Source organism: Oncorhynchus mykiss, chromosome 16, assembly GCF_013265735.2.
Source record: "Oncorhynchus mykiss isolate Arlee chromosome 16, USDA_OmykA_1.1, whole genome shotgun sequence".
Lineage (NCBI taxonomy): Eukaryota > Metazoa > Chordata > Actinopteri > Salmoniformes > Salmonidae > Oncorhynchus > Oncorhynchus mykiss.
Window position 1 is genome coordinate 21927953 of NC_048580.1, and position 24598 is coordinate 21952550.

The 24598-nt window shown below is 40.6% G+C and overlaps 1 protein-coding gene across 5 annotated transcripts in view; it reads left to right on the forward strand.

The window, feature by feature from the left end:
• Positions 1 to 24598, forward strand: part of LOC110491629 (ankyrin repeat and fibronectin type-III domain-containing protein 1) — a 273553-nt gene that overhangs the window by 200336 nt on the left and 48619 nt on the right. For all 5 annotated transcript variants that reach the window (XM_036946495.1, XM_036946493.1, XM_036946492.1 and 2 more), the window contains one exon: positions 22135 to 22257. In XM_036946495.1, coding sequence (XP_036802390.1) covers positions 22135 to 22257 — 123 coding nt within the window. The remainder of the gene's footprint in view (positions 1 to 22134; positions 22258 to 24598) is intronic.

Genomic DNA, 24598 nt, shown 5'->3' on the forward strand with positions numbered 1-24598 from the left:
GTTCTACTAACACAACAACTGTCCCGTTGTTCTGGTGAGTATACAATGTTTGTATAAGACATTCGTCTGATGTTGCAAGAATGTTCCCAGAAAACATTTTGTTGTTACACTACCTGGAAACCTAATAAGAACATTTAGGGAATGTTCTGTGGTGGATGTTGCAGATGTTACGCACAACATTTTAGTGAGTGTTAGGAGAACATTGCATGGATTTAAACCATTTTGATATCAAATATATTATTTGAATGTTATCCTCCTAATACGTATTGTACTGAAGGTTAAGTAACAGGTTTCTTTGTTTTGGTGTTATTTATATCACGCCCACATGCCCATAGCTGACAGCACCAAAGTAACCATAAATCCAGAGCGCAGTAGCATTTAACCCGGTCGTAATGCCCAGCACACCGACTATGGTTAATTAGGTTTGACTTTGGATATGCCTAGGGAACTAGTCAGCGACCCTCTGTAAATTGCACAATGTACATGGGACAATACAACAAAAATGTCAAACCAACTATAAATTGTAGAAATTCATTCACGATTTTTGAAAGCATTTTATGAGAAAACTAAAAGATGTTCAACTTGAAAATATTGTCCAATTTACATTGTGTACTATATTGGCATTCCCTAACTGGCCCCACAGATAGGCTATCCAGAGTCAAAACACAGTTGCACAATGGCAAGCTAAAGCTATATTGGAAAATAAGTTGACTAGCTTGCTGGCTAGCCTACTGTAGGCTACTTCCAGACACAAGACCTGGTAAGACGGTTTCGAGTGATCTAGAAGGGTGTGTGACTGTAACTGTGTACTGTTTTGGCAGAGTGAATGTACAAACGCTTCCCACATGCGAACACACACACATAGACACACACACACACAAGAGACACCCACATTAAAGCACGCCTCCAAGACCCAAATCTCGTTCTCAGTTGCATTTACTAATGAGGAGGGTTGAAATGGGGACTAAATCAGGCTGTTCATCACCCCTTTAATGGGCATGTTAGCTAATTTCCTGGGAATGTTCCCGGGTTGCGGGGAAAAGTTTGAACTCCAAGATGTCCTTCTGTACGACATCTGTAAGGTACAAAAGCATGGCCTCTGCAAGCATACAGGCTACATGGGCGATTCCAGCGTTATGGATGTTACATTTGTATGCAAAATCACAACTTTAATGTCTCACAGAATAGACAAAGAACATATCAATTGCACTTTTGATGTGGGCAACTATGAATGGTAACCTTGTGGGGAGTTTATACCCCAAAAAGTAGGCTTCTGAAGATTGGCAAGTTGGAATAATAAAGAAAATTAGAGGCATTATAGATGTTACATGAAAGCTTTTTGGAGAAACTGAACATATTAGCAAAGTGAGTTTGTGTGTCTTAGGTCAAAACATGGATAGCCATTTTGAAGGAAAGGCTTGGCTTGACATCATAACGCTGATATAGGATACTGACAATAAATAGATAAACCAATTATAGGCCGTGTAAAACCTTGACGAAAGTTAGCTTTGTCGAGAAAGTTTCAAGACGATCGAGGCATGTTTTTCAAAATCTTTTCCTGAAAAACTTTGTGTGTGTGTGTGTGTGTGTGTGTGTGTGTGTTATCCCAATTTCACACATAAATGCAGGAAGTGAACTGACTCCTAATGGAAGTGAATCCCCATTAAAAATGAATGGCACTTTCATTGGCAGGTCATCTAATGTCCTCAGGTTCAGGTTATCAGTTTTCACATGAAAGACACATCAAAGGCAATAGAATGAAAGAAAGGTCAATTTATACCAATGATTTATATATACACTAGATGACTGACAAAGGGGTGCTGTTTTTAAGTCACAGCGCCTCCATCTTGGCATTCTCCCACCGTTGTAAAAAAATATTTTGCAAGCTATAGAAATGCATTTATTCATGTAATTTCTTAATGCCACATTTATTCAATTACACACACCTCAAAGGTGTAATATGCAGACATCGCTCTGTCATTTCCTGGTTGGTAAAATTCGAATAGTTTACCTAATTTCAGTTGATCAGTTAATGTGACAAGACAAGCAATGTATAGTGAAGAGAATCATTGCACCATCTAAAAGGCTGTGAAATATATTTTCAATAACCAAAAATATGTTATTTTCAGCTGTCTGAAGCTGGTGTACAAAACCGAAGGTAAAAGAACTAGAAGCATAGAAATAGTGCACATAGAACAGATCTACCGCTTCTTAGCACCTCGCGGCAACAAGCAGAACAGAGCACTTACTGTAAATACAAATGAGATTAGTGTGATTGTAAGCGATAACGCTAAGGATTTCCACAACAAGGATTACCCCACTACATCAGATCTTCATTGACAAATCATGGTTTACTGTATGTGTGATAGTTAAGAGAGTTTGCATTCCATTCCTAACCTCAATATGCCACCGCCCAGCACTCGTAACAAAAATCTGAGGAGGACAAAAAAATCTAGGAGGACTATGTTTCTGCTGAAAATGTATGAGAGACTCTTGCCCAACAAAGGACTTTCTATGACGAAATGCTAAACACTTCCGATCTTTTATACAGATTGTTTTAGATTCTGAAAACAACCGGATTGATACGCTAGTCAGGGAAGTACAAGACCCAAAGACCAGTTTGCAATTCTCCCAAAAATACATTGATGAGATTTAAAATTAACGGGACAAAAGGTCCACGAAATGTTTGATTGCCTTGAGAAACTGGATTCCATGGAGAATCAATGCAGGCGCAGCAACATTGTAATTGCGGGAATCACGTCTGATCATGGGGCTGAAACGTGTGCTGACACCTTAGCGCAAAGTGTGCGAGTTGTTGACAAACAATCTGAAGCTGGACTCAAAAAAAACATTGAAATCGAATTCAGAAGAGATGCTGAAAGACCACAGTCGGTGGTGGTCAAACTGCTGAGGTTCGAGGACAAGCAGCTAATCCTCTCCAAGGCCAGAACATTCCTGAAGAACACTCCTGTATACATAAGATGAGGACTTCTTCGACAGACTTCGTAAGAAGAGAGCGAAACTGCTCCCAGCGACGAGGGAGGCCAGTGCCCTGGGTGAATACGCTGTCATCAGCTATGATCACCCTGTAGTGAGGCCCAGAGATGATGAGAAATCACAGAGAGATCACCAGGCCGTCGCGGACAGTGATCATAAAAGCATGGCTCAGTATGCTGATGTTCCATGTCATTCTCAGTGATTTGTGTCGGTCACTTCCTTTCATCGTGACTGATATCTACAGCGTTAGCTCTTAATCATGTCTGACAAATTGCTGCTAATTTCTTCCCAATAATGGTATGATTGTGTACGCAATCTAGGTGTATTGAACCATTGTCCATTTAATCATCTCAGTGATGAAGAGCTTCATCTAGGTGGAATATAATATCTAATGCTACAAATTCCATTGACCAATGTGAGATTGATTTGATAAGAGAAAATGACTCCCATAGTAATGCTTTTCTATCTGGAAGTGATCCTGACCTAAATTGTTTTCCCGGAATAAAGCAACGTCTTTTGTCAAACTGTAAGTGTTATCTTGAGAAGGATTTCCTTTTGGACATCAACCAGAAAAATACATTTCGACATAATGCTTTATCTCTTTTGCGTATAAACGCTTGTAGTTTGCCTAAAAACGCTGATAACCTTATCCGTGGATTATCTACCAGTAATTGCAGTTTTTCTTTTCTTGGAGATACAGAGACATGGTTGCATAAAGATAATGTAGAGGTTTACCATATTGATAACTGTAATCATGTCTACAGGTATAGGGAAGGCCGAACCGGTGGAGGAGTCTCCTTGTACATTAAGGAGGACATAGGATTCTCGCAAAGAAATGATATTGAAGATATATTTTTCCCCTCTGGAGAAAATACGTTTGTGGAAACCAGTGATAATATAATAACATTCAACCTCCGCTTGGCCAACGCACTTGCTATAGTAACCAGGGAGGGGAAGAACTGTTATTTCATGGGAGACTTCAATATTACAATCATAAACTCTGTCATTCATGATCTTACTAAAGTATTTTTGAATAGCATGTATTCACATTGTTTTTATCCTGTGATTTTCACATCGAAACAAAAAACTCAGCAACCTTGATTGATAACACATTTACACATTGTTTTTTCGAAGGAATTATTTTCTGCTATCCTTCGCATGGATATTTCTGATAATTTTCCCATATCCCTAATGTCATCGACGTCAGTAAGGAGACAGGTTGATGGCATCAATCAATCCTTTTAAGAATCCGATACAGGATACAGGAAGTTTATTGGAATGAGAGTTAGAGGCTGATGATCCTCAGCACACAGTTTTTCCATTTAAAATAAGAAAACCCTGGCTGGCCAATGGTATTATTAAATCCCTTTCTTTTGAAGAACAAATTCTACAAAAAGTTTATCTTTCAAACCCTATTCCATTCAACCATGTAAGATTCAAAACGTATAGAAACAAATGATTATGAACAACCCAAAAAGTCTACTAGGACAGCGAACTCTCAAAGCATAAGAACAAAATGAGAGCTCTATGGGGCACTATCAATGAATCTAAAAAAACATCGTGTTTATTATTTGGTCCAAAGAAAATGAAAATACAATGCAGATTATATAGGGGTCCATATTGATGATATTCCTGTTGATCGTGCCTGTACAACCCGCTTTCTTGTCGTTCTGATTGATGATGGACTGTCATGGAAAGCACACCTAAAGACAATGGCCGATTAGATATCTCCTAAACAGAAGCACCGTTCTCAGTCGCTTATTACGCAATGATGATTCCCATTCATCATTTCCTGTAACATGATATGGGCCAGCACACACCATACCAAACTGCTACTAACCTGCAGAAACGCTTTGTAAGAGCAATATCATCTGCCGGTTTCAGAAACCATTCAGCGCCACTTTAAAAAAATTAATTGGACTAAATATTTATCAAAGTAATTATTTTCAAGTTGCTCAAATTTGTTTACGGCACTTTAAATCACTTTTGCGCTCTTTCTTCAAACACTATTTTACAGCCACATGTGGATTCCATAACTACCCAACAAGAAACAGAAACAACAGCTACGTCACCCATATTCAGGAACAACCGGTTCTCAATTCCGATTTACCTACAGAGGCCCTATGATGTGGAAGCCATTCCCGCCTGACTTTGCCAAGCTATACCTGCCGTCGTTAAAAATAGAAAGGCATCTACTGTCCATCACAGTTCTACACCCCCCAAACGCTTGACTTTTTGTCCATTTTCAATTCCTTTATCTCTTTTGCATTTGGTTTTATTTTATAATTTGTTTGTCCACACTGCTGAATCTGTGGGATTTATGACCACTATGGGGAGGATTACTCGACAAGCCCTTTTGGGCTTTTTTCCCCTTCTGCACATACTGTTGCTGTTGTTTTTTACTGTTAAAAACTGTCTTTCTATTTGTGCAAATAAACAAAACTATACTTGCTTTCAATGAGAATGACAGATCTAGAACTCACATTTCTATGTGAATTTGGTCAAGTCACCCAAAAAGTTACTGATTGCCGCTTTAAAGCATACATTTAAATGACATTGTGAGCTAAAGATAAACATTTACAGTTTTTAAATATATAAATACATTTTCCTTAAAATATACTTTTTTAGAAAGTTCTAATGTTACGGTCGCCACTACAACAACAAAACATTGGCCTTGAAATATGTAATTGAAATACTAATTGATTTATACCCATGTCTTGTAAGGTGTCATGTAGACATAATGGACATCACGGTCGCCTTAAGCTGTAACAACTTACTCCCCTACCGATGACACATGTCACTCCAATACACACTTTCCATGCCAGGGCTCGGTCATTCAATTATTGAATTATTGGAGAAATATTCTACTGCTTGTTATCTCGAAAATATCAATATATTTTATTGGCCCTATTCTAGGCCGCGTCAAAGTGAAATAAAAGAGGTATCGTCTGCCATGTTGAGAAACCAATGTACATCTAGAGATTCCAGACGTCGGTTTGGAAGCAGTTAGAGATGTGTGCTTCCCAAATGGCACCATATTCCCTACATAGTGCACTTCTTTTGACCAGAGCCATTTGGGCCCTGGTCAGGAGTAGTGCACCACATAGGGAATAGAGTGCCATTTGGGATGTCCCCATGGAAAACAAGCCTTTCCTTGAGGAAGGTTTAATTAGATAGGTTCATAGCTTGGCCCTGGTCTTTATGATTGGGCCATTGAAAGCCTTTTTGTTTGGCTAATGAAACACTTTAGAGTATGTTCCTGGATCGAACAAGAGAGGGGATTGCCATCATGATAACAATAATAAGTATGTGTGTGTGTGTGTGTGTGTGTGTGTGTGTGTGTGTGTGTGTGTGTGTGCGTTGTGTCAAAGCTCAGTTGGCTGAGATTGAGATGAAACAAAGCGACAGCTTCTTAAGCAATAATACAGCGCCTTCAGATAGTATTCACACCCTTTGCATTTTTACACATTTTGCTACAGCCTGAATTTAAAATGGATTAAATGGGATTTTTTTGTTATCACTAGACTACACAAAGGAAAGGGACAGTTGGCTCAGAACAGAGAATGTAAATGTACACGGAGAGCTAGCGTTAGTAATATGGATGTCAATCTCTCATGGCTCAAAGTGGAGGAGAGACTTTATCACTACTAATTGTGTACGGCGCGTTGACAAGCTGAATGCACAGAGCTGTCTGTTTAAACTACTTGCACACAGCTCGTACACACATGTACAGTTGAAGTCGGAAGTTTACATGCACTTAGGTTGGAGTCATTAAAACTTGTTTTTCAACCACTCCACACATTTCTTGTTAACAAACTATAGTTTTGGCAAGTCGGTTAGGACATCTACTTTGTGCATGACACAAGTCATTTTTCCAACAATTGTTTACAGACAGATTATTTCACTTATAGTTCGCTGTGTCACAATTCCAGTGGGTCAGAAGTTTACATACACTAACTTGTCTGTGCCTTTAAACAGCTTGGAAAAGTCCAGGAAATTATGGTATGGCTTTAGAAGCTTCTGATAGACATCACTTGAGTCAATTGGAGGTGTAGCTGTGGATGTATTTCAAGGCCTACCTTCAAACTCAGTGCCTCTTTGCTTGACATCATGGGAAAATCAAAAGAAATCAGCCCATACCTCAGAAGAATAATTGTAGACCTCCACAAGTCTGGTTCATCCTTGGGAGCAAATTCCAAACGCCTGAAGGTACCACATTCACCTGTACAAACAATTGAATGCAAGTATAAACAACATGGGACCACGCAGCCGTCATACCGCTCAGGATGGAGACGCGTTCTGTCTCCTAGAGATGAACGTGCTTTGGTGCGAAAAGTGCAAATCAATCCCAGAACATTAGCAAAGGACCTTGTGAAGATGCTGGAGGAAACAGGTACAAAGTATCTATATCCACAGTAAAACGAGTCCTATATCGACATAACCTGAAAGGCCGCTCAGCAAGGAAGAAGCCACTGCTCCAAAACCGACGTAAAAAAGCCAGACTACGGTTTGCAACTGCACATGGGGACAAAGATTGTACTTATTGGAGAAATGTCCTCTGGTCTAATGAAACAAAAATAGAAGTGTTTGGCCATAGTGACCATCGTTGTGTTTGGAGGAAAAAGGGGGACGCTTGCAAGCCGAAGAACACCGTCCCAACTGTGAAGCACGGGGGTGGCAGCATCATGTTGTGGGGGTGCTTTGCTACAGGAGGGACTGGTGCACTTCACAAAATAGATGGCAACATGAGGAAGGAGAATTATGTGGATATATTGAAGCAACATCTTAAGACATCAGTCAGGAAGTTGAAGCTTGGTTGCAAATGGGTCTTCCAAATGGACAATGACCCAAAGCATACTTCCAAAGTTGTGGCAAAATGACTTAAGGACAACAAAGTCAAGGTATTGGAGTGACCATCACAAAGCCCTGACCTCAATCCCATAGAACATTTGTGGGGAGAAGTGAAAAAGTGTGTGCGAGCAAGGAGGCCTACAAACCTGACTCGGTTACACCAGCTCTGTCAGGAGGAATGTGCCAAAATTCACCCAACTTATTGTGGGAAGCTTGTGGAATAATTGAGTGTATGTAAACTTGTAAACTTCTGACCCACTGGAAATGTGATGAAAGAAATAAAAGCTGAAGTAAATCCTTCTCTCTACTATTATTCTGACATTTCACCTTCTTAAAATAAAGTGGTGATCCTAACTGACCTAAGACAGGGAATTTTTACTATGATTAAATGTCAGCATTTGTGAAAAACTGAGTTTTAAATGTATTTGGCTAAGATGTAAACTTCCTGTATATCAATCAAATGTATTTATACGCCCTTTTTACATCAGCAGATGTCACAAAGTGCTATACAGAAACCCAGCCTAAAACCCCAAACAGCAAGCAATGCAGATGTAGAAGCACAGTGGCTAGGAAAAAGTCTGAGGGGTGGCCAGAGGGGTGGCCAGTCCTCTTTTGGCTCTGCCGGGTGGAGATTATAAGAGTACATGGCCATTTAAGGCCAAATTGTTCTTCAAGATGTTCAAATGTTCATAGATAACCAGCAGGGTCAAATGTCAGGAGTAAATGTCAGTTGGATTTTCATAGCCGAACATTCAGAGAGTTGAAAACAGCAAGGTCCGGGAGAAGGTAGCACGTCTGGTGAACAGGTCAGGGTTCCTTAGCCGCATACAGAACAGTTGAAGCTGGAGCAGCAGCACGACCAGGTGGACTGGGGACAGCCAGGAGTCGTCAGGCCAGGTAGTCCTGAGGCATGGTCCTAGGGCTCAGGTCCTCCAGGAGAGGAGGGAGAGAGGGAGAGAGAGAGAATTAGAGGGAGAATACTTAAATTCACACAGGACACCATATAAGACAGGAGAATTACACCAAGATGTAACAGACTGATCCTAGCCCCACCCCCCAGCACATAGACTATTGCAGCATAGACACTGGAGACTAAGATACAGTACATGCCACCAGAGGTTTCTTCACAATCCCTAAATCCAGAACAGGCGCACAGTACTACATAGAGCTATGACTACATGGAACTCTGTTCCACTTCAGGTAACTGATGAATGCAGTAGAATCAGTAGAAAAAAAAACAGATACAAATACACCTTATTGAACAGCGGCGACTGTGAAGAGGCACACACACAGGTACAGACACATGTTTACGCACACACACGCTAGTACACACACTCTACACACACGTACAGTGTAATGTTGTTGTATGGTGCTATATGACTTTTTGTATTGGAGCTATGTAGTGGTGTAAAAATGTTATATGATATATGTACTGTTGTATCTTTAGTTTTATGTGTAATGTAAGTGCCTTAATGTGTTTGGACCCCAGGAAGAGTGTCTGCCTTGGCAGCAGCTAATGGGGAACCCTAATAAATACAAATAAACAATACCCCATAATCTCAAAGTGGAATTGTGTTGTTAGATTTAATGAATTCAAAATAAAAAAAAAGTTGACATGTCAAGTATTCAACCCATTTGTTATAGCAAGCCTAAATACTTTTGGGAGTACAAATGTGCTTAACAAGTCACATAATGTCGCATAATAAAATCCTAGAGGAATACCTGGTCCAGTCTACTTTCCAACAGACACCGGGAGAGTAATTCACCTTGCAGAAGGACAGTAACTTAAAGCACAAGGCCAAATATACACTGGAGTTGCTTACCAAGACGACATTGAATGTTCCCGAGTGGCCTCATTACAGTTTTGACTTCAATTGGCTTGGAAATCTATGGCAAGACTTGAAAATGGCCGTCAAGCAATGATCAACAACCAACTAAATCAGTAACAGAGTTTAATGGGTGTGACGGGAGAAAACTGAGGATGGATCAACAACATTGTAGTTACTCCAAAATACTAACCTAATTGACAGAGTGAAAAGAAGGAAGCCTGTACAAAACAAGCAAATCACTGCCAATGGTGATTCTTACATGCATTGACTCAGAGGTGTGAATACTTATGTCAATGAGATAGGCCTGCTTCCCAGTCTGCCTTGTAGAGATTGTGCACGCCCGGTATCCAAACATGCATTGCTTGAGAGATGAGGTCACCGGTCAAGTGTGTGTAGCTAGCTACCTAGTTTAAATATCAACAGTACTGCCACAGCAACATAACATTTGATTCATACTTGATAACACTTGATTTAGCCCACATCATTATCAATATACAGTCTGGTTGGCTGATACACTCAGACTGCATCAACGACCCTTCCGACCCAACTCCATCCCTTCTTCAGTCGGGTTGCACATGTGTGTCAGGGCAGGAACAACACAGGTTTTCTACACTCTACACTGTAAAACAATATATATAATCCTGTTGTTTTTACGGTAACTTACTGGCAGCCAGTTACCTGAAAGTTACTGTAGAAGAAAGTGCAGTATGTTACCGTAAATTTCCAAAGAAACGTTGATTTAACAGTACATTACGATAACATACTGTACCTGTATCCATACAAGCCTCTAGTCAGCCAGCCATATATAGTGAGTAAGAAGATTATAAATATTGTATTATATATATTATATTTTGAAGTAATTTTTTGATACGAGCATTGAAGATAAGTCGGGCTAACTAGCAGATTTACATTAATCATCAACATCAATGATAAGCTGATAGCCCACCCTCTTTTCCCGATGACAAATCATGTGTTTAGGAGGCGCTGTGACTTGCTTGCTCATTTGTGAAGATGAGTGAGTGTGTTGTTGCAGAAATAAATAGGCCTATGCTGCAGAGGCATTTGGTACGTTATGAATTTTGAGATATTAATTATGAAAGTCAAAAAAGGTGTTTTCATTTTGAGCACCTGCCCCCTGAAAGGTCTGTGCACATTCCTGATGACAACACACCATACACATGGTAGTACATTGAGGAGTAATGCTGGTGTTCAACTGGTGCTGTGTGACCTTCATACCGCTACTACCAAGCTAAACGAAAACGCTAGCAACCCACTGGGCACAGCACGTCATTTCAACGTGATTCATTTTTGGTTGATCAATGAAATTTCAATCTTTATTCACTCACTCAAAAGTTTGTTTGTGTTTTTAGATGTTTTTTTTAGCAGTGGTGTGAAGTACTTAAGTAAATAATACTTTGAAGTACTGTAACGGTCATAGTTGCATGAAGAAGGTGTGGACCAAAGCGCAGCGTGGTACGTGTTCATGATTTTAATTTGACTGAACACTAAAACACAAAACAACAACGTGAATGAATAAACAAACACCGAAACAGTCCTGTAAGGTGCAGAAAACACTAAACAGAAAACAACTACCCACAAGACATAGGTGGGAAAAGGCTGCCTAAGTATGGTTCTCAATCAGAGACAACGATAGACAGCTGCCTCTGATTGAGATCCACACCCGGCCAAACACACAGTAATAGAAAACATAGAATGCCCACCCCAACTCATGCCCAAACCAAAAACCCAAACCAAAATAGAGATATAAAAATGATCTCTAAGGTCAGGGCGTGACAAGTACTACTAATCTGTACTTTACTTTAGTATTTATATTTTTGACCATTTTTACTTTTACTCCACTCCATTCCTAAAGAAGATAATGTATGTTTTACTCTGTACATTTTACATGACACTTAAAAGGACTCATTACATTTAGAATGCTCAACCAGGACAGAATTAGGGCACCTATCAACATAACACATTGTCATCCCTACTGCCTCTGATCTGGCGGTCTCATGAAACACAAGTACCTAGTTTAAGATAAATATTTTTATTCAGTTTGGAGTGTGCCCCTGTCTGTCCGTAATTAAAAATAATATGAAAATTGTGCCGTCTGGTTTGCTTAATATAAGGAATTTGATGTAAAGCATTTACCTTTACTTTGTACTTTTACTCAAGTATGACGATTGAGTACTTTTCTACCACTGTACTTAAGTACATTTAAATCAGATGCATTTAGACTTTTACTGAAGTAGTATTTTACTGGGTAACTTTCACTTTTACTTGAGTCATTTTCTGTTAAGGTATCTTTACTTTTACTCAAGTATGACTTTTCAGTACTTTTTCCACCACTGGTTTTAAGCAAAGTGATAGCACATTGGGAATTCGACAAATTCCAATGGAAAAACTTCTAAATGGGTTGTCATTGCACTTTCAACCATATACAGTACCTTCAGAAAGTATTCTCTACTTTTTCCAGATTTTGTGGCGTTAAAAAGGGGGATTAAAATGGATGGACTTGTCATTTTTTGACAACGATCTACACAAAGCACTCTAATGTCAAAGTGAAAGAAAAATTATAACATTTGCAAAACACTAATATATCTTGATTAGATTAGTATTCAACCCGCTGAGTCAATACATGTTAGAATCACGTTTGGCAGTGATTACAGCTGTGAATCTTTCAGGGTAAGTCTCTAAGAGCTTTGCACACCTGGAGTGTGCAACATTTGCCCATTTTTCTTCAGAACATTCTTCAAAGCTCTGTCAAATTAGTTGTTGATCATTGCTAGACAACCATTTTCAAGTCGTGCTATAGATTTTCAAGCAGATTTCAATTAAAACTGTAACGTAACTAAGGAACAGTCACTCCAGTAACTCCAGTGTAGATTTGGCCTTGTTTTAGGTTGTTGTGCTGCTGAAAGGTGAATTCATCTCCCAGTGTCTGGTGGAAAGCAGACTGAACGAAGTTTTCCTCTAGGATTTTGCCTGTCCTTAGCTCCATTCCGTTTCTTTTTTATCCTGAAAAACTCGAAAAACTTGAAAAATGATTACAAAATGATACCCATAACATTATGTTCATTGAACAAGCATGGGAAACAGTTTGTTTAAACCCTTTACGATGAAGATCTGTGAAGTTATTTTGATTTTTATGAATTATCTTTGAAAGACAGGGTCCTGAAAAAGGGCCGTTTCTTTTTTTGCTGAGTTTACATTATTAACTTGAAGATAAAATTTGACATAAACCTAAAGCTTGAAATCCTAGGCCTATTTGTATGGTCTATTTTTAGTTGAACCCTGGTTTGAATTGAAACAATAGCTCTTGATGACTTCACAAATGCTATATAGGCCTGAACAGTATAATTGATGATATATGACTCATAGAATGTTTACATTTTTTTGCTCTGTTAAACCCACCCTTTGGAATGACTTCGATAGCAACAGTGAATCTATTTAGTTATTAATAGATCGCTCAATAATCATTCTCACGATAGTACGTTGGTAGTAGTTAGTGATAACTCTGGATGGGAGACCAAATGGATAGCTGTAGAATGATCAGCTCTCTGGGAGGTCGCTGTCTGATGGTGGATATGACGTTGAAGATCTGACGTTGTTTCAAAGGTACAAATTCAACATATTTTATATAAGGTGTGTCTATGTTGAAAATTGGTTACCATGATGACATAATTCTGTGGTTGTAATTTGACCCTCTAACAATCGTTTTGTATTTATTTTTTGAATGCCTTTTTGCAAATCCAATGCATTTTCCACATAGATTCTACGTCACAACACATTGAGAAATGATGTGGAAACAACGTTGATTCATCCAGTTCTTGCCCAGTGGGAACTCTTTTAATTCAACGTTTAGTTTTGAGTGGAAGCTAGTTGCTTAAACCCTGACTATCCAATTACAATCGGTCTCCAGTAACAGGCTCTTTCTTACCTACGGCTCTAAGCGAAGTGAAACTGCACTGATAATGATAGGCTTTGTGAAAGGAGTATAGAAGAGCTGAACAATCAGTGCTTTAGCAGAGCGCCTACAGTCGTGAACACGGACGCTTCGGAAAGAATAAGAACACTTTATTGCTGCCATGGTAACGGAAGAACAGAGAGGGAAAGTGACATTTGTTTTTCGCAGCAACTGGGAGTGTGCTCCATGACAACGATGTCGGTGTGTTTGACTGAAAGGAATTAAGTTTGTGAGAGAGAGGTGAACGGTTTGTGCGTATCACTACACAAGCCATTGAGTCTATCTCAACAAAGGCACTCTTGTACTACGGGAGAGAAAAGAGCCTTTGTGTGTGTGTGTGTGTGTGTGTGTGTGTGTGTGTGTGTGTGTGTGTGTGTGTGTGTGTGTGTGTGTTCTTTGTGAATGTGTGTGTAAGCCATACTGATATATTGTACTCTGCCATATCTGGTTGTTATTGACAAAATTTAGGCACTAAAGGGACTGTCCTTGAAGCCCTGGTACAGGGGAAAACGAACCAATGAGCCTTAGTTTGTGTCATGGGGCATACAGTACAGAACCAGTAACATCACAGGGACAAATTCCCAACGTCAGTTTGATTAAGTGGAGAACAGGTAGACTAAATCTAGGTCATCTCTCTGCAAACTCTCTCTCTCTCTCTCTCTCTCTCTCTCTCTCTCTCTCTCTCTCTCTCTCTCTCTCTCTCACACACACACACACACACACACACACACACACACACACACACACACACACACAGAGAGTAAGGCTGGGTTCGAAGGTCCCTCCAAGGGGATTACATCATCACAGGATGCCCACGTTCTGGGTGATGTCATGAGGAACAGCTGTAGGAGGGGTAGAAAGTAAAGTTTGCATGGTGGCAGGAGGAGGGACTGCAGGAACCAGATAGTCCCCTCTAGCAACGTGGTCCTCTGTTGATAACCCTACCACCACCACATGCAGGCACACATGCAGGCACACACACTTATTCTCAACTCCCTACAACAGGAGTTTCCTAAAGGACAACCACTGTGCCGACAAACAATCAAAAGCAAAGGGTGGCCGTCCTATTACCTCTAACCAGATCATTGGCCGTCCTATTACCCCTAACCAGATCATTGGCCGCCCTATTACCTCTAACCAGATCATTGGCCGTCCTATTACCTCTAACCAGATCATTGGCCGCCCTATTACCTCTAACCAGATCATTGGCCGCCCTATTACCTCTAACCAGATCATTGGCCGTCCTATTACCTCAAACCAGATCATTGGCCATCCTATTACCTCTAACCAGATCATTGGCCGCCCTATTACCTCTAACCAGATCATTGGCCGCCCTATTACCTCTAACCAGATCATTGGCCGCCCTATTACCTCTAACCAGATCATTGGCTGTCATTATTTATCAATGATAAAATAAGTTGGCCCTTTCCCTCTCATTAAACGACCCTGTAGACATCTCTTCAACGGGTCAATGTTGGCCTTTATATTTATCGTTTATTGAAGGGCTACAATTATTATTCAAGTACCATTTTGTTTTATGAATATGGAGCATGTAAATTATGTTTTGGATTCCCCCATAGTACTTGGCACTTGGCGGACACAAGCAGTGGCACTAGTCTAATTTAGCAGTGTACTAATAATAATCATTTGGTGGGTGCTCTTTCACACATGTACATGTGTATATTAATACACATGAGTGAATTGGAATTGTGTATTTTGCGTTTCCCAACTCTCCCTGAGAAAACCCTCGGTCTGCCTTGTCGACTTGGGGATTCAACTTGCAACCTTCCGGTTACTGGCCCAATGCGCTAACTATGAGCTGAACCCCTGTCCGGCCTAATCTCCCAGCAATTAGGCTGCCGTCTGACGATATTCCCACACCCTCTCACATGATTCATACTGGAAAATATACTTGTTGGTTGTTTGGGATGGAGTTCAGGAAATAGTGAATGGGAAAGGGATGGAAGTGGGAAATGAGCGGGGAGATCGTGCCGATGGGGTTAGTGTTCAGTACTAACCCCATCGGCAGGTAGCCTAGTTGTTAAGAGTGTTGGGCCAGTAACCGAAAAAGGTCGCTGGTTTGAATCCCTGAGTCGACTAGCTGAAAAATCTGTCTGTGTGCTTGAGCAAGGCACTTAAACCTAATTGCTCCTGTAAGTCGCTCTGGATAAGTGTCTGCAATATATATATATATATATATATATATATATATACATATATATACAGTGCCTTGCGAAAGTATTCGGCCCCCTTGAACTTTGCGACCTTTTGCCACATTTCAGGCTTCAAACATAAAGATATAAAACTGTATTTTTTTGTGAAGAATCAACAACAAGTGGGACACAATCATGAAGTGGAATGACATTTATTGGATATTTCAAACTTTTTTATCAAATCAAAAACTGAAAAATTGGGCGTGCAAAATTATTCAGCCCCATTAAGTTAATACTTTGTAGCGCCACCTTTTGCTGCGATTACAGCTGTAAGTCGCTTGGGGTATGTCTCTATCAGTTTTGCACATCGAGAGACTGAATTTTTTTCCCATTCCTCTTGCAAAACAGCTCGAGCTCAGTGAGGTTGGATGGAGAGCATTTGCGAACAGCAGTTTTCAGTTCTTTCCACAGATTCTCGATTGGATTCAGGTCTGGACTTTGACTTGGCCATTCTAATACCTGGATATGTTTATTTTTGAACCATTCCATTGTAGATTTTGCTTTATGTTTCGGATCATTGTCTTGTTGGAAGACAAATCTCTGTCCCAGTCTCAGGTCTTTTGCAGACTCCATCAGGTTTTCTTCCAGAATGGTCCTGTATTTGGCTCCATCCATCTTCCCATCAATTTTAACCATCTTCCCTGTCCCTGCTGAAGAAAAGCGGGCCCAAACCATGATGCTGCCACCACCATGTTTGACAGTGGGGATGGTGTGTTCAGCTGTGTTGCTTTTACGCCAAACATAACATTTTTCATTGTTGCCAAAAAGTTCAATTTTGGTTTCATCTGACCAGAGCACCTTCTTCCACATGTTTGGTGTGTCTCCCAGGTGGCTTGTGGCAAACTTTAAACAACACTTTTTATGGATATTTTTAAGAAATGGCTTTCTTCTTGCCACTCTTCCATAAAGGCCAGATTTGTGCAATATACAACTGATTGTTGTCCTATGGACAGAGTCTCCCAACTCAGCTATAGATCTCTGCAGTTCATCCAGAGTGATCATGGGCCTCTTGGCTGCATCTCTGATCAGTCTTCTCCTTGTATGAGCTGAAAGTTTAGAGGGACGGCCAGGTCTTGGTAGATTTGCAGTGGTCTGATACTCCTTCCATTTCAATATTATAGATTGCACAGTGCTCCTTGGGATGTTTAAAGCTTGGGAAATCTTTTTGTATCCAAATCCGGCTTTAAACTTCTTCACAACAGTATCTCGGACCTGCCTGGTGTGTTGCTTGTTCTTCATGATGCTCTCTGCGCTTTTGACGGACCTCTGAGACTATCACAGTGCAGGTGCATTTATACGGAGACTTGATTACACACAGGTGGATTGTATTTATCATCATTAGTCATTTAGGGCAACATTGGATCATTCAGAGATCCTCACTGAACTTCTGGAGAGAGTTTGCTGCACTGAAAGTAAAGGGGCTGAATAATTTTGCACGCCCAATTTTTCAGTTTTTGATTTGTTAAAAAAGTTTGAAATATCCAATAAATGTCGTTCCACTTCATGATTGTGTCCCACTTGTTGTTGATTCTTCACAAAAAAATACAGTTTTATATCTTTATGTTTGAAGCCTGAAATGTGGCAAAAGGTCGCAAAGTTCAAGGGGGCCGAATACTTTCGCAAGGCACTGTATATATATATAGTACCAGTCAAAAGTTTATACACCTACTCATTCAAGGGTTTTTCTTTATTTTTGCTATTTTCTACATTGTAGAATAATAGTGAAGACATCAAAACTATGAAATAACACATGGAATCATGTAGTAACCAAAAAAGTAGCCACCCTTTGCCTTGATGACAGCTTTGCACACTCATGGCGTCCAAACTTCTTCCATTTAAGAATGATGGAGGCCACTGTCTTCTTGGGGACCTTCAAGGCTGCATATGATGGAAGCCACTGTCTTCTTGGGGACCTTCAAGGCTGCAGAATGATGGAAGCCACTGTCTTCTTGGGGACCTTCAAGGCTGCAGACATTGTTTGGTACCCTTCCCCAGATCGGTTTCTCGACACAATCCTGTCTCGGAGCTCTACGGACAATTCCTTTGACCTCATGGCTTGGTTTTAGAATACAGCTGTAACGTAACAAAATGTGTAAAAAGAGAAGGGGTCTGAATACTTTCCAAATGCACTTAACCTCCAACAGTGCAGGTCAAAAAGAGAAGTGAATGAAATAATAATATATACATTTTTACAACAGTAACAATGATCAATGTAAATTGGGGGTGGTGGGGGCAGGGAACTTATTTAGGCTTGCAAAGGGGTTGGATACTTATTGACTGAAGACATTTCACCTTTTCATTTTTTTTATTCACTTGTAAACATTTCTAAAAACATAATTCCACTTTGACATTATGGGGTATTGTGTATTGGCCAGTGACAAGACATTTTAATCCATTCAATTTAAATCATTTTAAAATCAGGCTGTGACATAACAAAATGTGGAAAAAGGGGTGTGAACACTTTCTGAATGCACCGTAGCTGCCTAGTGCTGGCTATTCAGCGACTGATGGTCCTGGGGTAGAAGCTATTGGCTTGTCTTACAGTTTTTGCAATGATGTCCCTACTGTATACTGCCCGCGTCTGAATGATGGAAGCAGGGAGAACAGGCCGTGGCTCGGGTGGCTGAGGTCCTTGATGATCTTCTTGGCCTTCCTGTGACACCTGGTGTTGTAGGTGTCCTGGAGGGCAGGCAGTGTTCACCCAATGGTTCATTTGGCTGAGTATACCACCCTCTCTAGAGCCTTGCGGTCAGTGGCGGTGGAGTTGCCGTGCCAGGTTTTGATGCAGCCTGACAGTTTTATTTCGATGGTGCTCTTATGATGGTGCACTGTGAGGGTCCTTGGGGATAGAACCCGAATTTCTTCAGCCTCCTGAGGTTGAATTGTTATTGCCGTTGCCTTCTTCACCACAGTGTCCATGTGGTTTTGAACATTTCAGCTCCTCTGAGACGTGCTTGCCGAGGAACTTTATGTTTTTGACTGTCGCCACGGCAGCCCCGTTGATGAGGATGGGGGGGGGGGGGGTTCCTCCTGAAATCCTCAATCAGCTCCTTTGTTTTGCTGACGTTGAGGGAGAGGTTGTTTTACCCGGGACCACGCCGTCAGAGTGCATACCTCCTCTCTGCAGGACCCATCTCGTCATTGTTGGTAATCAGGCCTACTACTGCCGTGTCGTCAGCAAACTTGATGGTGGAGTTGTGACTGTGCGAGGCCATGCAGTTGTGTGAAAACAGGGGTACAGGAGGGGACTGAAGGTGCACTTATGTGGGCACCCCGTGTTGAGGATCCGTGTGGTCACCGGTGCAATGCTCTAACCGCTAGGCCACCACCTGATAATATTAATGAGTAGGGACTCTTACTCATGTCAACTAAAAGTAACAAAAAAATGGCACCAATTACTCTGTCCAAAGTCAAGACAGAACTTCATTTATTGAGAAGACAGAGATCCGAATTTGCCATCCATCGAGTTAGACTCAATCGTTACTTCCATGGTAATCGTCACAATCGTTTACCTGCCGACAAACTACACAGTAGTGATCAATTTAGCCGATATAGTGACTATTGAATCTGAAACGGGGGGGGGGGGGGGAATTATTATCCGAACCCAAATAAATCAATAAAAGATTCTCCCACTTCTATAAACAACTGTACACATCTGATAGTAAATCCACACCAAGCCAGACTAAAAAGTCCTTTCTAAAATAGTTAAGATCTCATCTTCTCTCAACAGAGGAAGCCACCTCACTGGGTGCCCAAATCCCTCTCAATGAACTCAAAAGGGCATTGGATAGCATGAATAAAGGCACATATCACCTGGATGGGATTCATATCACCTGGATGGGAAATGTTGAATCAATTAGGTCCACTATTGCTCGAAATGATTAACACGGCCGTTCACAAAGTTTCCTTTGGGAGAGATGTGAATACAGCACAAATGTTGCACTTGTTAAAAAAAGGTAAGGATGCCATCCAGTCTTCTCACTATCTCCCCCTATCATTCACAAACACAGATATTGCATGTGAAACTGTTTTCCAAAATGTTGTCATCCCGTCTCGAGACATACCCAAATTGGTCCACACGGACCAAAGGGGGTGTGTTAAAAAAAAACACTTCTCCTCGTATAACATCTGTCGACTATTAAATATCTTAAATGCTTAATCAACCGGTTGTATTATCTCTCTCGATGCAGAAAAAGCTTTTAATAGACTAGAATGGTCATATCTCTGCCAGAAGCTTTAGCAGAGCGCTCAGATCCTTTCAATCCGACCTCAGTCGATGGAATAACATCCCAGTTGCTTTAAAGGTGCAATATGCACTATACCCTACGAGGTGCGGAACCTGCTGGTTTCCTGTTCTACCTGATTATTAATTGTACCCACCAGGTCTAAATCAGTCCCTGATTAGAGATCAACAACGAAAAAATGCAGTGGAACTGGCTTCGAGGTCCAGAGTTGAGTTTGACGGGTGTTCAGAGTCGTTGTACCATCTAAACCGCTGTGAAATATGTTTTCCATCACCAGAAATAGGATATTTTCAACTGTTTAACGCTGATGTACAAAACCCAAAGTAAAAGACGCACAAAGAAAACTTAAGAATGGGAAGCATAGAAATAGCATCCATAGAACGTATCTACTGCTTCTTAGACTTGCTTTCAATGAGAATGACAAATCTATAACTAGCATTTCTCTGTTTAAAAAGTTACATATTGCAGCTTTAACTGGCAGAATATCTATTGTCAAAGTGAATATGTTGCCACGGCTGAATTTCTGTAGTTCAATGCTTCCCATGGCTCCCCCTTCTGGCTATTGGGGGTTGGATGAAGACATGTTGGCTGGGTGAGGTTGGAGGAATGGGATGCGAGGTTGGGTTCGAAACGTTTGTATATATATTGAATGTATTATCTCTTCAACTTTATAATATGATCAAAATGATCAATACTGTAGTTTATTGTACCTTTTGTAATGTGTTCTTCCTTTTGTCTTCTTCCTCCTCTTATGAGGGGCAGCCCACAGGTACAATGTGTGAAATAATGAATTAAAATATATTAACAGCATTTTACTTTATATTAGTTTAAGTATAGTACCTGTGAGGCCCCAACATTTTATACAAACGTTCCATAATTACCACCACGACTGGACAGTTTTTGTGTTTTAGGAACACACGGTATCTTTCTCGATGTCCTCACATTGTTCTCACCACAACCTCATGAAACATTCTGGGGAACGTTTAAAGAACAGATTGAAATGTGTTCTAGGAAAGGTCTCGCAACATCAGGAGAATGTTTTATACAAACGTTCCATAATTACCCCCCACGACTGGACAGTTTTTGTGTTCTGAAAACATTTGCCTCGACCTAACGAATGCTCTGGGAAGATTCACAGAACCAATTTTTGGTTTGCTAGGTGGATCCAAAGGTTGTGCATTCAATCCCAGTGGGTGACACTTGTTTTTAATCGTCATGGGATTAGATCCATCCGCCACCCCCGTCCACAACACCCTAGCCTACTTGATGGTAGTGCTCACTGTTGCCCCTAGTGTCCAATTTGACGGCATTTTACAACATCTTCAGGATATTTTATCATTTTCAATGACAGCCTAGGAACATCGGGTTAACTGCCTTGTTCAGGGGTAGAACAACAGATTTGTACCTTGTCAGCTCAGGAATTCGATGTTCCAACCTTCCAGTTACTAGTCCAACACTCTAACCACTAAGCCACCCCTAGGTTGGGGTCGATACATGGACAGATGTCCAATTTGTAAATCAATCTTGAGTGATCTGGCTGGTTTACACTTAAAAGATCTGATCAAAATCAGTTCACTTTGCATCTTTTAATCGTCTACACCTGTCTAAAAAATGTTGGCACAATCAGAATGTGGACAAGATCATGACAAAGGAAGAATGTTAGAACCAAGTATAAACAGGGCTCTTGTGAGTGCAACTCTTTGATGCCAAATTGCTTTTAAAGCAATGATTGGTCCCCATGCTGTTACCACAGCAATATTACCAGAGCTGAATCTCATCAAATCAGCCTGTGATGAATAACAGGAAATATGAAAATGTTCCGTTTTTAATTTAGACAGATAGGGAGGGCTGGGACATTGCCAACCTAATATAGAGAGTTTCTTTTTCCCAACAGTGAGTGATCACAGCTTTCTCAGAAAGCAATAGTCCTTCAAGGGAATAGTTATAATATTAGAGATGTATGCTTCATCTGTTGATTACTTTTTTGGACTAAGCACTGACTCTGTGTGTATTTGTGTTCCCTCATCCAGGCCAGAGTCGAGCATATCCAAATTCACTCACCGGCTGTCCCTAAAAGAGCGGCAGACCAAACCTGAGAAGACTACACTGGATAGACCTCCGTCCTACAGGAGGCGCTCTCTCAGTCTGGACTGGTAAGGGTCATAGTGTTACTATACACCGAACGTGGCTTGTGTTGGAATAATTTGTTACTGTATACCATTTGGAATTTCAGTTTACTTCCTGAATCCTCAGGTTGAATTGTTATTACCGTTGCCTTCTTCACCACAGTGTCCATGTGGTTTGAACATTTCAGCTCCTCTGAGACGTGCTTGCCGAGGAACTTTATGTTTTTGACTGTCGCCACGGCAGCCCCGTTCGTTCTCCCACTTCTATAAACAACTGTACACATCTGATAGTAAATCCACACCAAGCCAGACTAAGAAGTCCTTTCTAAAATAGTTAAGATCTCATCTTCTCTCAACAGAGGAAGCCACCTCACTGGGTGCCCAAATCCCTCTCAATGAACTCAAAAGGGCGTTGGATAGCATGAATAAAGGCACATATCACCTGGATGGGATTCATATCACCTGGATGGGAAATGTTGAATCAATTAGGTCCACTATTGCTCGAAATCATTAACACGGCCGTTCACAAAGTTTCCTTTGGGAGAGATGTGAATACAGCACAAATGTTGCACTTGTTAAAAAAAGGTAAGGATGCCATCCAGTCTTCTCACTATCTCCCCCTATCATTCACAAACACAGATATTGCATGTGAAACTGTTTTCCAAAATGTTGTCATCCCGTCTCGAGACATACCCAAATTGGTCCACACGGACCAAAGGGGGTGTGTTAAAAAAAAACACTTCTCCTCGTATAACCTCTGTCGACTATTAAATGTACTGTATACCATTTGGAATTTCAGTTTACTTCCTGAATTGACTTCATTTAATTGGAACTGACCCAACCTTGCTGCACACCAAACATGGCTTGTGTTGGAATACTTATTTTCACCTTTGTCCTTGCCTCCGTGACTCCATTACCTTTAATAGGGTCATTCTGCGAAAAGAGTACCTTTTGCATCCCTTAAAATATCAAAGTAGAACTTGTGCACCAATATTGCATTTTAAAAGCCTGTTATATTAAACGAAGTGCCATTTTAATATAGACCACGTAAAATGAAATACATCTGATGTTTAACATAAAGACTTGCTAAGACGTGCATCCTCTGTGACTTCTCGGGAAGATTTTGACCCACTTAACCCCAACATTTCTCCAGGTTCTCACCATCATTGTAAGTCCCTAGTTATTTTTTTTGATTTGACAAACTAATTTCTGAAGATTATTACTTTCATGTGATGAGTGATTCCTTTGCGTCTGTCCCTCATTTCAAGGTCAACTCTTGTTACGTGAACTGAACTTTCATTTTAATAGGGCAAAAAAAAACTATGAATGCTTTTATTGAAAGGAGACATTGAAGATCCACTCGTCAAATCATAGTTGTAAAGTCAGGTGAGCTAATTCTACTAATTCTACTAATTCTACTACTTTCTGTACATTTTCTGGTGTTTTGTGGTGGGAAACTGAGCGGGTCGAGCATAAAACGTCAACCCTGCTACCCATAGATAGACAGGTTAGAAATGTTTTGAGAATTTCAATTTCTCAGTGAAGCTTGCATTCAATTGCCCCTCCCTGTTGCACACAATAAGCTTTTATTCCCCCTGTCACAAGGGGATTTATGACTGATTTAAGAAGAAATCCTCAACCCTGTTACATTCAATTCTGGTACTTTATTTGGCACTTAAAGGGAAACTCCTCTGAAAAACTCCACTGAAAAACTATCTTTGGTATTTTTTTTAATTAGTCCACTGTTGATACAGTCCGTTAATGTTTTGCATGTCAGCAGTAAGGTTTTCAAGATATTTGACTACAAGAAGCAAAGTGTCACTTGCCACGTCATCATGAGGACCCCCACAAATGTATTAAGTTGAACATGTGCTCTTTATGACAGAATGTTAAAATGTTGTTATTATTATTCTTTTTTTTATACTAAGTTGCACTAGCCTAAAGGTACTTAATCGGTGGACCGACCCAAAGGTAAAGAAACTGTAGGTGTCTACTATGGTGTTCTCAAAAATCAAGTCCTCAGATCAGTGGGCATGAAAGAAAGGAGATTATGGAAGGAACTTATTGGAGTATCGATTTAAACTGCCTTAGTTCCATCAATACTATTGCGACGAGTCACATGCGCAGACTGCGAGAGGTAGGTGATAAAACAGCAGAGAATTTGAATGGTGAAATGCAAACTGGTGGCAGCTTTGGGATCCATTGTGGGATTCCTCAGATCTCAGTGGGAATGATTGGAGTCACTGGGGTGACACAGAGGGATATAGAGCTGTGTTGGGAGTAGTTTGGGTGGGTTTGGCTGGGGAGGGTAGTTGTAGGGGTGGGGTCCTTTTCTGCCTCTGCGTCTGGGATTCGTTGAGAAGCGCCA